Source organism: Dunckerocampus dactyliophorus, chromosome 7, assembly GCF_027744805.1.
Source record: "Dunckerocampus dactyliophorus isolate RoL2022-P2 chromosome 7, RoL_Ddac_1.1, whole genome shotgun sequence".
NCBI classification, from domain to species: Eukaryota; Metazoa; Chordata; class Actinopteri; order Syngnathiformes; family Syngnathidae; genus Dunckerocampus; species Dunckerocampus dactyliophorus.
The window spans coordinates 30,788,814-30,801,266 of NC_072825.1; the positions used below are offsets into that span (position 1 = coordinate 30,788,814).

General features: G+C 42.6%; 1 protein-coding gene across 1 annotated transcript in view; it reads left to right on the plus strand.

The window, feature by feature from the left end:
* Window positions 1–12,453, plus strand: part of cyth2 (cytohesin 2) — a 22,477-nt gene continuing 10,024 nt past the window's right edge. Inside the window, exons 1-6 of the mRNA XM_054782508.1 lie at window positions 1–176; window positions 1,848–1,998; window positions 3,115–3,181; window positions 3,249–3,367; window positions 3,443–3,523; window positions 4,666–4,778. Coding sequence (XP_054638483.1) covers window positions 110–176; window positions 1,848–1,998; window positions 3,115–3,181; window positions 3,249–3,367; window positions 3,443–3,523; window positions 4,666–4,778 — 598 coding nt within the window. The 5' untranslated portion in view covers window positions 1–109. The remainder of the gene's footprint in view (window positions 177–1,847; window positions 1,999–3,114; window positions 3,182–3,248; window positions 3,368–3,442; window positions 3,524–4,665; window positions 4,779–12,453) is intronic.

The following is a 12,453-nucleotide window of genomic DNA, read 5'->3' on the forward strand; positions in this document are numbered from 1 at the left end:
TTGTGTCTCCGGCCAGACGTGTTGACGCTCGTCAGCCGTGTACTTTCCCTTTTTTTTTTTACCCGTTGAGGATATATTTGCATATATATCCACATTTTCCTGCTATTGAATGACAGTCGACTCGGAAATATTTATGCCTAAAAGTAAAGCGCCGAAAATGGAAGACTTGGACTACAGTAAGTGGCTATTTTGAAGACGCTTTCGCTAGTATGCTAGCCATCTTATGCTAGCGCTGTAGCTCACGTTATTTGATCAGGTGTGGCCGTTGATTCAACATGAAAGGCGAAAAGGACAAAAATGTGAATTCCCTGCTCTCATCTCGCACGCCTTAAATAAAATAAAGCACATTGTCGCCACGGCGAAACATATCGACGCGCTAGCCGAGCCAAACGTTAGCTAAATATTGATCGGTGCAGCGGCTCATGTTTCAGGTAAGGCCGGTTGACTTGTTTGCACCTCTGCGGAACACTGCGTTTTATTTACAAGCGGATATTGTTTACGTATGTTAGTTGTTACGTGCTTGTTATTGTTGTGTTAGTCCGAAATGTGGGCGTGGTTGTTCCTGGTAGCAGCTGGTTGTCGTAGTGATACATTGGTAGACTCAATAATTGGAATAGGCAAGCAGCACACTAGTAATAATTCAACACCGGAGCAGAGCTTGACAATACTTTACAATAGGTTCAAATATTGAGTCCAGTCTTGTCAGTTGTCAGTAATAACATGAACTTGAGTCTGTGTTTCACACAAATTTACATAATTAGCCCTCCTGCGGTGTCTTCTTATTCTCCGGCAGACCACGCGCATTATGGCTTTATGGCCTAGTGAATCTAGTTGTGGTGGCCCCCACAGACCTACACTGCTAGTGACCTTGCTGACCTGGACACCATCGTGTGTTTTAACTCGATTCTGGACGTTCCCTTAACTCAACCAATACCAAAGATGTATTTGTACGTTTTTATAAACCCGAACCCCCGAGCCTTCTTTTACATTTTTTTGCACAAGACGCAAAAAGAGGTGATGATGCAACTCTCCACTAATGGATGTCACTTCAGAGAAAGTTAAGCCATAGAAACGGCCACAAGGTGGCAGAAGTGCATTTGATAAGAGCTCGGCAGAGATCGTGTGAACGGGAAAATCACACATGACAGGAAGGAGGAAGTGAGAGAGCGTGGAGGAGTGTAACGTGCAAAAGGTTACAGATTGTAGGGAAGTTTTAACACACACACACACACACACTTAGTTCAGTTCTAAATGTGAAAACTGTAAATTGTGTATTTGTAAATAGTTCTTTTGATGTAAAACAACCCCTTTTGTTTTGTTTGTCTTAGGCATTAGATATTTAAGCTGTCACAAAAGCAAAAAATATTTGTTTTACAGTAAAGGTTGTGCTTGAATTGTATCTTTTCACAAAAACCTTTTTTAGTCGGCAACTGATATTTTCCTGAAACTTACCTATGTTCTACAGCTGATTACTAAAGAACACTAAAAGATAGACACAAACTTGTTTTCCTGATGAAAAACGCGAGTCTAATATTTCTTTTGTTTATATAGTCATAGAACACAATATTCTGTGCGCCTTGAAAGATCAGTCAAAATGGTCTAAAATGGGCGCTACTGAAGGGGTTGTCTTTGGAAAATGGCTGGGATTGATTGAGTTAATGAACCCTCCCTTCACTTGCTGATAACAATAGCAATAACCCATCATGACTGTTTTGAGTGTGGGTGGGTTTCTTAAAATAGTTTTGTATGCTTTCATTGTTGGGGGGGGGAGGCAGACAGTCATTGTTTGTCATAATCTGCAGTAGCAGCGGTAACACGGACATTCTTCTTTGCTTCCCTCCCCACAGTCCCAGTAGACCTGAGCCCAGAGGAGCGCTCGGAGCTGGAGGACATCCGCAGGAGGAAGGGGGTTCTGCTGCAGGAGATCCAGAGGCTCCGGGAGGAGCTCAGGGAGGCCATTTTGGAGGTGGAGGGCCTGGAGGCCAGCACGGAGGGCAGGTGAGGGGAAGTGGACACGGGGGGGCTCTCTCAATGTCAGTGAAAAGAGATGGCATAGAGAAAGCAATAGTCTGTTACAGGTACTGTTAATTAGGCCGTGAAGACAATAAAAATGTCATGGTCATTCTAAGGGGATTTGTACTGGGCGTTTGTCACTTTTTTTTTTACATATTTAATTGTCATACAAGTGTAAAAAGAAGTGAAATATTGTAAGATGTAAAAACACCCGGCCTTTTCATCATGAAGGGGTTGTTGGGATTGGGCTGACAGTGTTTCCCACAGGACTGCATCCTATCACCCTCTAATATGCGTGATGCATGTCGCACGAGAGCTTAAAGGCCACGTCGGCACGAATACGGACACAGCAATCCCTCGCCACATTGCGTTTCTAACTTTGCGGCTTCGCCGTGGTGACAAACTACACGGACAGTATAGCGGCGGGGCAGACTGACGGAGACATGGCTGCCAGTCGGCGCCTACCAGTGTGGGCCAGCACTGCCCAAGGACACATCAACTGTGACTGTGATGGAGGAAACGGAGCACAAAACCACCAACCTTCCGGTTACTGGACGACCTGCTCTCCCTCCTGAGCCGCTGCCGCTCCAAAATGTGCAAGTGGGAAAGAATTGAACCACCAACAAAACACACTTAACTTGGTGACATGCGACACTGCACGCTGATCTTTATTTTGGAGTGTGTGCAACAAAAAAGCAAAACAACCCCTTTTATATAATCAGTTCATCCTTTGCTGCTGAGCTGAGGTCTCATGACTTCATTTGTTTGGATAAGTGTTGCCAGTAAGCCTAAGAAAGCGCAAAAGAACCCTTTCGTTCATTAATTTTCTATGCTGCTTTTGAATGTGAGTGTGAGTGGTTGTTTGTCTATATGTCCCCTGCGATTGTTTGGCTACCAGTCCAGGGTGTACCAAAGTCAGCAGGGATAGGCTCCAGCACGCCCCCGCAAAGGAGTCTGCTGATGCTCAAAGTGGAGATGCGTGTCGGGCGTTTGACCTCCGAAGAGTGTGCGACTTCAGATGTGCAGTCGTATTGTGAACGTTGAGATGTTCTACTGTTTTGTTGTATTCCTCACTGCTCTTATTTTGTGTCCACCGTGCAGTAAAACTCTTCAGAAAAGCCGGCACGTGGCAATGGGAAGGAAGAAGTTTAACATGGATCCCAAAAAGGTAGGAGTGTTGAATGCCGGTTGGTTGTCGGCACGCGGTGACGAGGGCGTCTGCATGGTGTCTGCAGGGCATCGTGTTTCTGGTGGAGAACGAGCTGCTCCGACACACGGCGGAGGACATCGCTCAGTTCCTCTACAAAGGAGAGGGCCTCAACAAGACGGCCATCGGAGATTACTTGGGAGAACGGTGCTGTGCTCAACTCGCGGTCCCCGTCGCTTCCAGATCCTTTTGTTTATGACCCCTGTTGCTGCTCTTCTGCAGGGACGACTTCAACATCAAAGTTCTCCAGGCTTTTGTTGACCTGCACGAGTTCACAGACCTCAACCTTGTCCAGGCCCTCAGGTAAATGTTTTTGATTATGAAACCAATGAAATGACTTTCACTACAGATTCTTGGCATTCTCAGCTAGTCAGACACGCTCTGCAATGGAAAGTACCGCACTCTTGCTGCCGCTTTAACATGCACTGATGTATTGGTGCTGATGATCAATAGGGATGCCCCAATCCGACCTTCAGGGTCGGGATCAGATAATATCGCCGTCCGTCACGAGATCGGCCCGAACCGGTTTCACTTAGGTATTTATATATTCGACTTCGTAGCTACGTAGCTATGGCGGTACTTCCTCCTCACGGTGCCTGGACTGCTGTGTCATTGTGCGGGGAGCTCACACGTGCCAGTGGTGACCATCCAGACATTTCAGGTGTCGACCTATTGCCACCCCCATGTGAGTAATGGTCTCACCTTGGCCACCCCAATGAAACATTTCTGGCTCCGTCACCGCTCGCTTGTGATGTGTCGATCGTGAACGAATTGGCTCTAAGAGGCGGTTTGCGTCATTGGGAGCCGATTCGTTTTTTCCTCGTTTTTCTGTTAAAGGGGACTGTCATCCGTCGAGATGTGTCGCAGCGTCTCTCTGTCCACACTGAGCAGGGGAGGGGCGGGGTTAAACTCACGCTGTGGTTCTCTTTGTGAGGAATTTGCATGAAGAGATTTGATTTGTTTTGACTTAATTAGTCTATTATATAATATAAATTAATTAACAAAAACAAATCTGAGGAACCACTTGGGAGCCAAAAGAACCGGCTCTTTTTGGTGAGCTGCTCCAAAAGAGATTAAATTTCCATCACTGCTGCTCGCACGGGAAGTGCTGCTCTAACCACTGGTTGTTTATACTAGGGGCCGTCAATAAATTACTATTGCGCTGAATAGAGTTTAATAGAGTTCCACCACAAATTGATTTATAACCATGTTGCATTATTTTTAATGCTTTAAAGAGATATGGTATTTTATGTAACCATATTCAATTCCACTTGTAACAAAAGCTTATTATAAAAAAAAAGGATCGGGTTGGCAATAGTAGAAAATAAACAATCATATTGGAAGCTGAAAAATGTGGGTAGGGACACCCCTAATGATAAATATCATCTAATACACAAAGCAGCAAAAAGATCCAGCTAATGAAAACCTTCATCTCGTGTTTGCAGACAGTTTTTGTGGAGTTTCCGTTTGCCTGGCGAGGCCCAGAAGATCGATAGAATGATGGAGGCCTTCGCTCAGAGATACTGTCGCTGCAACCCTGGCGTCTTCCAGAGCACTGGTAACCACATGCCCACGCACACATACACAAACACACCCTATCACAAAGTATTCCAGCTATGATCATTCCTGCTACTGAAAGTAAAAGTTTCCTCACATTGAGCTTTCTCTCATCTTCAAGTTTGGCAGGTCTGCAGTTTTGATTTGGTTTGGTTTAGAGCAGAGATGTCCGGTGATGATGGATATGAAATATCAGTGCTTCCGATGCCAACTCTTCATGCTCTCAAGTTCATTCTCAAATCAAAATATTGATACCTTTTGGTACTTCAGTTATATGATTTTGTCCCTTTTTGGGGGGGGGGACCTATATTGTAAATCACCCCACTACGTCGATATACTTAGTCTAAAATAAATCAATAAATTACTATAATGGCTTGTATTCTTCATACTATGATTTGAAATATTGTACACTACTTTTTAAAATCTACAGACACATTAGGTGTATTTTAAATGTCTGATTGGTATCACTGATACAGTTAGTACGTTTTCATGCGTCAAATAACCCGATCATATCCAGATATTAGCAATAACCCGGTTGCGCTCCGTCATGTAAACACCAATACTCCTTTTGAAAAACCCAAATATGCTCATATTTCAGTTTTTAAAAACTCGAATATTACCCCTTGGTTACTCCTTTTGTAACCCGAATATTGGGTCATGTATACCCCTATGGGGATATCTCGATCAAAAGGAACACTCATTTGTGTTCTTCACATGTTCTATTGGAAAGGAATCTTGTCTTTGGCCGGAACTACTTGTAAACACGACGACACGCAAAACCCTCCCACTTTTGGAGCGTGGAGGAAATAAGTCACCTGGTTAGTGTGGTGAAAGATGGTAGAAGTACCACAATAGCCAAATCTATCAGAAGGTGAGCAAGAAGTTACGAGAAACAGGGTTTGTACGAACGCACCTTCAAAAGTGTCCGGGGGGCTCGGGTGGATGTAGTATGGATGTGCATGGCACAGCTCCGCTCCATTTCCTATTTCTTCACGTTGTTGCTACCCCTGCGGGTTCGGGGTGTAGAATAGGCCCGCTGTACTCCCAGCAGGTCGTAAGAGGCGACGAAGTGGGACGGTCTGTTTGCCGTGGACTGCGACCCGTGTCGGTGGAGAAAGGGATCCTGGTGATTGAGTGGATGGTGAGACTGCGGTCCTCCTGAAGCAACACATCACTTTGGCCCTGGATTCATCTAGTTGGGTGGTTATATAGGCCTGGATATAACCAATCGGCTGGTGGTGTTTAGCCCTAAAATACAACTAAAGTAACATAATTAATATAAATGTTTACATTACTTCGTAATCTACATAACTGTGAATTGACCATCTTTATCTAGATTTGTATTCTAGAAGGCAGCTGCTTCATCAGGTCAATCTGGGTGTAATTTATCACGTTCAGAGTATAATACTGTTGGATCCCTGTCGTCAGTATAAGATATTTTTCCTTATATATATGGCGTCCCCTTGTTGGGCTCGGTGGTGGGTGGGGAGCAACAGTACTGAATCCTAAATCATTCAATATGGCATCTAAAACAAAACAAATGAAGAGAAGTAGATCAAGTGACTCTAACGAGGACCAGAAATCTTTCCCAAGATTCCTGGTCATTCAAGGTAGCGATCCGAACCAGCCACTCAAACTGTCGCCTTTCGCGATTAACAAAGGCATTGAGGGGCTGGCCAGATCTGTTAGGACAATATCCCGCCTAAGATCTGGGGATATACTGGTGGAAGTGGACAGGACGGCACAAGCACATAATTTATCGAAGGTAGAGACATTTGTAAATATACCGGTAAAGGTGTCTGCACACAAAACTCTGAACTCCTGTAAGGGAGGTATCCGTTGCCCTGAACTCGTAGACTGTGATAACGGCGAAATTTTAGATGAGCTTTCAGACCAAGATGTTACCGACGTTTTTAGAGTAACTACTAATCAGAGCGGCGTGAGGAAACCAACGAACACGTTGATCTTGACATTTGGAAAACCGGATCTCCCAGCATTTATCAAAGTTGGATATCTGAGAGTGAAAGTAGACCCATATATTCCAAATCCGATCCGGTGCTTCAAATGTCAAAGGGTTGGACATTTCAAAACATATTGTAAAAGTCTGGAGTGCTGTGTGAAATGTATCGAAGAAGGACATGTGGCTTCCGACTGTAGAAGCCAACCTAAATGCATAAACTGCCGTGAATCACATTCGGCTGACGTGAGAAATTGTGCAAAGTGGGTAGAGGAAAGAAAAATTCAAGATATAAAGACCTTAAACCATCTTTCTTACCCCGAAGCTCGCAAGCGCCTTCAGACACGACACAATTGCGGCACCATCTATGCAGATAGGGCAGGGTTGGCCCCTGCAGTGGGACCCCAGAAAGTGACAGGTGGACCCCGTTCTGATGCAATTGCACAGACGGAGCTTACCTGGGTAACGGGTAGTACTCCGGTCCCGATCAAGAAAAACTCTTCTACAATTACTACAAAGGCCATTCCCCAAATTACAAACAGGGATCACCAAAAAAAGGGACGGACGAAAACAAATGAAAATTGTAGAAGTCGAAGCCTGTCACGAGATCCTCCTGCCAGAAGTGCTTCTGGTAGTGGTGCAGCTCGCAATGGCCAACAAACGAAAAAGCAAACAGATAAAGTAAAAAGTGTTCAGCCAAAGCTTAATGTGCCACAAAGTTTAACTACTAAAAATAAGTATGAAGTTTTATCAATTGAGGGGGAAGATGATATGGACGTGACTCCCCGCACCACTCAGACATCCAAAATACAAGTTGTCAAAAAGAAAGACAATACTTAAATGGGTAATGATAAAGAAATAGCCGTCATTCAATGGAATTGCCGTGGTCTGAAACCAAATTATGAGGAAATAAAGCGTCTTTTGTATGATCACAACCCTTCTGTTATTTGTTTACAGGAAACATTCCTGAGGTTGTCTGACAATATATCATTTCGGAATTCTAACATTTTTAGCACCTTCAGTAATTCTGTGGTAGAGGGTAGACCTATCGGAGGCTCATCTCTTTTAATAAAAAAGGGGAATTCCACATGAAATTGTGGATATTCAAAGCAATCTCCAAGCTATCCCAGCTAAGGTAACACTGCATTGCACCTTTACTATATGTTCAGTGTATGTTCCACCCAGATTTCAGAACCCTTTTTATTAGTTGGCGGTTTTAATGCCCACAATCCCCTCTGGGGTAGTCAAAATGTAAACAGATTTGGTAATATTGTTGAACGGACGATTGAACATTTTGATTTATGCCTTTTGAACGATAAGTCTACTAATTACCTCCACCCGGCCTCTGGCTCAATGACGGCTATTGATTTATCTATTTGCTCTCCTACAATTTTGATGGATTTTCGGTGGTGTGTACATAGATCAGATGATCAATGTGGCAGTGATCACTTTCCTATTTTTATGAAACTAGTAAAGTGTTTATCAGGAGAAAGAATTCCAAATTGGCAACTCCACCGAGCCAACTGGAATGCTTTTTCAGAACAATGTTCACTAAATATAAATCATGACAAACTCAGGGATACAGAAGATCCACTTAGCTTTCTTTCTCATTCATTACTTAACATAGCTACTAGCACGATACCAAAATCAAGTTCCTCCCCTCGTAGACACAATCCTTGGTTTAATACTGAATGCAAGGAAGCTGTTAAAAGCTGTAAAACAGCACTGAGGACATTTAAAAAACACCAGAATAATGATAATTTACCAAAAAATAAGCACATATGCGCTAAAGCTCGCAACATCATTAGAAAAGCAAAAAGACAGTCTTGGCAGAATATATTTCTAAATTGAATATTCATACGTCTATTCACAAAGTATGGGAAATGATTAGAAAAATAAGTGGAAAGTACACAAGTAATTCTGTTTCCTACTTAACAAAAGCAGATGGAAATAAATGTACAGAAAGGCCCGACATTGTGAATTTGCTAGCACAGGAACATAACTCAACATAACTCATCAAGTGACCACTATTCTCCAACATTTAGAATTTATAAGGATTAAGCTGAAAGTCAGGATCTTAATTTTCTATCAAACAATGAGGAAGATTACAACATCCCATTTAGCATTGCCGAATTGAGAGATTCAATCAAGAAATCTCACAATACAGCAACTGGTCCAGACGATATTCATTATCAGTTTTTAAAGCATATGCCTGATGTGTCTCTTTCAGTTGTATTGGATATTTTTAATAGAATTTGGAGAACGGGTGTGTTTCCCGTTTCTTGGCGGGAGGCTATCATTATTCCAATCCCAAAGCCTGGAAAAGATGCATCAAAACCAACAAATTATCGGCCTATCTCTCTGACCAGCTGCCTCTGCAAGACAATGGAGAGAATGATCAATACTCGGTTGGTTTGGTTTTTAGAAAGGAAAAGATTGATAACTAAATATCAGAGTGGCTTTCGACAAAATCGAAGTACTGTTGATCAGCTTATTCGACTAGAGACTTTTATTCGTAATGGCACTATTCAAGGTCATCATGTGGTGTCTGTCTTCTTTGACCTTGAGAAGGCATATGACACCACCTGGAAGTATGGTATTCTGAGAAATCTCCATAATGTTGGGTTAAGAGGCAGACTGCCGATTTTCATTAAAAACTTCCTCAGCAATAGAGTGTTCCGAGTTCGCCTTGGATCGAGCCTCTCAAAATTATACAATCAAGAAATGGGAGTTCCTCAGGGTAGCATACTTTCTGTTACTTTGTTTTTGTTAAAGATCAACAACATTGTGGACGTTGTCACTCCTCGGTTTGACAGATCATTGTTTGTGGACGACTTTTGTATTTCTTGCTCTTCGGAGAATATGCCGACCATAGAAACAACTTTACAGAACTGCCTAAATAGAATCGAAAAGTGGGCTGATGAAAATGGTTTTCGCTTCTCAAGAACAAAGACGGTATGCATTCACTTCTGCAATAAAAGGTCTTTACACCCTGACCCGGAAGTTAAAATAAATGGTTCTGTCATCCTGGTTACCCAACAAACAGAATATCTTGGCCTGGTATTTGATAACAAGCTAACCTTTAAGGCTCATATTGATCATTTGAGACAAAAATGCCATAAAGCCTTAAACCTTTTAAAGGTAGTATCTAAAGTGGATTGGGGTGCGGATCGCACCGTCCTGCTACGTCTCTATAGGTCTTTAGTCAGATCAAAACTTGATTATGGCTGTGCAGTTTATAGCTCTGCTCGAAAGTCCTACCTTGAGAAGTTAAAACCAATACAAAATCAAGGACTTAGAATTTGCCTTGGAGCCTTTCGTACTTCTCCAATGGAAAGCTTATATGTGGAGGCAAATGAGCCGCCTCTGCATTTGAGATATCAAAAACTATCTCTTAACTATGTAACCAAATTAAAGAATAACCCATTAAACCCAACGTATGAAAATACCTTCAGACCACAATACAGGGTTTTTTATAACCTTAAACCATCTTCCATCAAACTGTTTGGCTTTGGTGTTCGAGAAGCTCTGATGCAAGTTCTTGGTACCACTGATATTTCTCCATCCTTAGTACCCAATATTCCTCCTTGGGTGATCAGCGAACCTTTAATAGACTTGACATTAGCAACATTCAAAAAGGGCGTTACAGGTGATCTGGTCTACCTGGATAGATTTGGAGAAATAAGACACAAATATAGGAACTACCATGCTATCTATACAGATGGATCAAAAGATCACAATAAAGTAGGATCAGCCTGTATTAGTGGCACAATAAAAGAACAGGTTAGATTACCAGACAGTGCTTCCATATACACTGCCCAGTTGTTGGCTTTGGGTAAAATACAAAACACTGATGGAAAACAATTTGTTATTTTCACAGACTCTCTATCTAGTCTAATGGCTTTACAATGTAGAGATCTTAAACATCCCTATATTGTACAGTTACTAGAATCATTATACAAAGTCGGTGTATTCTCCAAACTGGTAGTTTTTGTTTGGATACCGAGCCAGGTATCGAAGGGAACGAAAAAGTTGATATGTTAGCAAAAGAGGCACTTAATATGGCTGTAACAGAAATGAAGATACCCTATACAGACTTAAGACCAAAGATTAATGACTACATAAAAATAAAATGGCAAGCGTCATGAGATTTAAATCCCGTAAATAAACTCTACCAACATCAGCCTATAATCGAACCACATACTACAATCCCGTTAGCTAAGCGACGGGAAGACGTTGTGCTAACTCGTATTCGAAATGGTCATTCTCGCTTATCACACTCCTATTTACTTGCAGCAGAAAACCCTCCCCGTTGTACATCATGTAACAGTACACTCTCAGTTAAACATATTGTGCTTGAATGCATTGAGTTTGCTCACATCCGTGTCAATTTTTATAATGTTCCTGATCTGAAAAGCTTGTTCAGCGAAGTTTTGCGATCATGCATCATAGAGTTTCTTAAAGAAATAAATCTTTTTATTAGGTTTTAGATGATGGAAACAGGCCCTTTGGCAGGCCATTTTATTCATTATATAGTCTTACGGAGGAGACTTTAAGCCGTCGGTCCCGTATAAAGAAAAGCCACACCATTTGCACGTTAAAAAACCTGCTTCTCTGTTCCAAAAGGGAATTCTTACCGGAAAACTGGATCACATTTTCTATCTTACAAGCTCTACTTCCTAACTAAATTGATAGATTACACTCGTGAGAAACAAGTTTTGTCATTAATAACTTCACATATTAAGGTCCAGACACTTACATGACACTCTGTGTTGATACTGTCGTTAAACTTGAATCAATCAATCAATCACAATGTCGCCTTCCATTAATCAAGAAAGTGAGACAGAATAGTGTCATGTACCGGTGGTGGGTCAGTACCGGCACCAAAGCACAAACAAAGGCGTTCATCATCTGCCCTGCCGGTGGTGTGGTTTTTGGATACAGGAAGAAGAAGCGGAAATGATGTGCATCGCGTCACGGCGCTTTCCGTGCATACTGTAGAGACGTTGGCCGTGCATTTGGGGGGGGGTTCACGCATGTAAACGGGTTGTTCTGAAGGTTTCAGAAACTGGAATATTGACCTTATCCCGAATATTGACTGCATGTAAACGTAGTGAGTATCGGATCGGAAATAAAATCAGTGATATTGTACATAACTTAGCATCAATCGTACGCAAACTTGGGTATAGAAAGCTGGAGGAAGTGACGTGAGTCTCGTGCATGTGCAGAACCGATACGTAAGTACAGTGCTCATTGAGAGAAAATTACAACTTTTTGCAATATGCCGAAAGAAGGAGAGAAAAGGTGGCAGAGATGGAGGTACAGCCCGTGCACCGTTTTTGCAACCTTCATACGAAGCCGGCATGAAACGCACGGTCAGCAAGTTTGTTGCAAGTTTGACGGACGTTGGTCTTACGACTTCCATGCGTTGGCGGTACGAATGAAGCGACAGCCGTACGTCCGAGCATCCTCGGGTGTCGTGTGTGGTGTGCACGTTTGACTTACAAGTTATATGTTCGGTGCGCGATGACCTAAGCTTTATGAGGCAGCCAGAGGCCGCTAACTTTAGAAGCCGTTGCAAGCATCATATCCTGCCCTGTGTAAGCTGTGCCCCAGGTAACACGCATGCATAGGAGCCTTTGCTAAGCACTGGCGGTGTCATTTTGAGCCATGTGAAAACAGTCCCTTGAATGAAAACACATTAGAGTGCAGTTTGAAT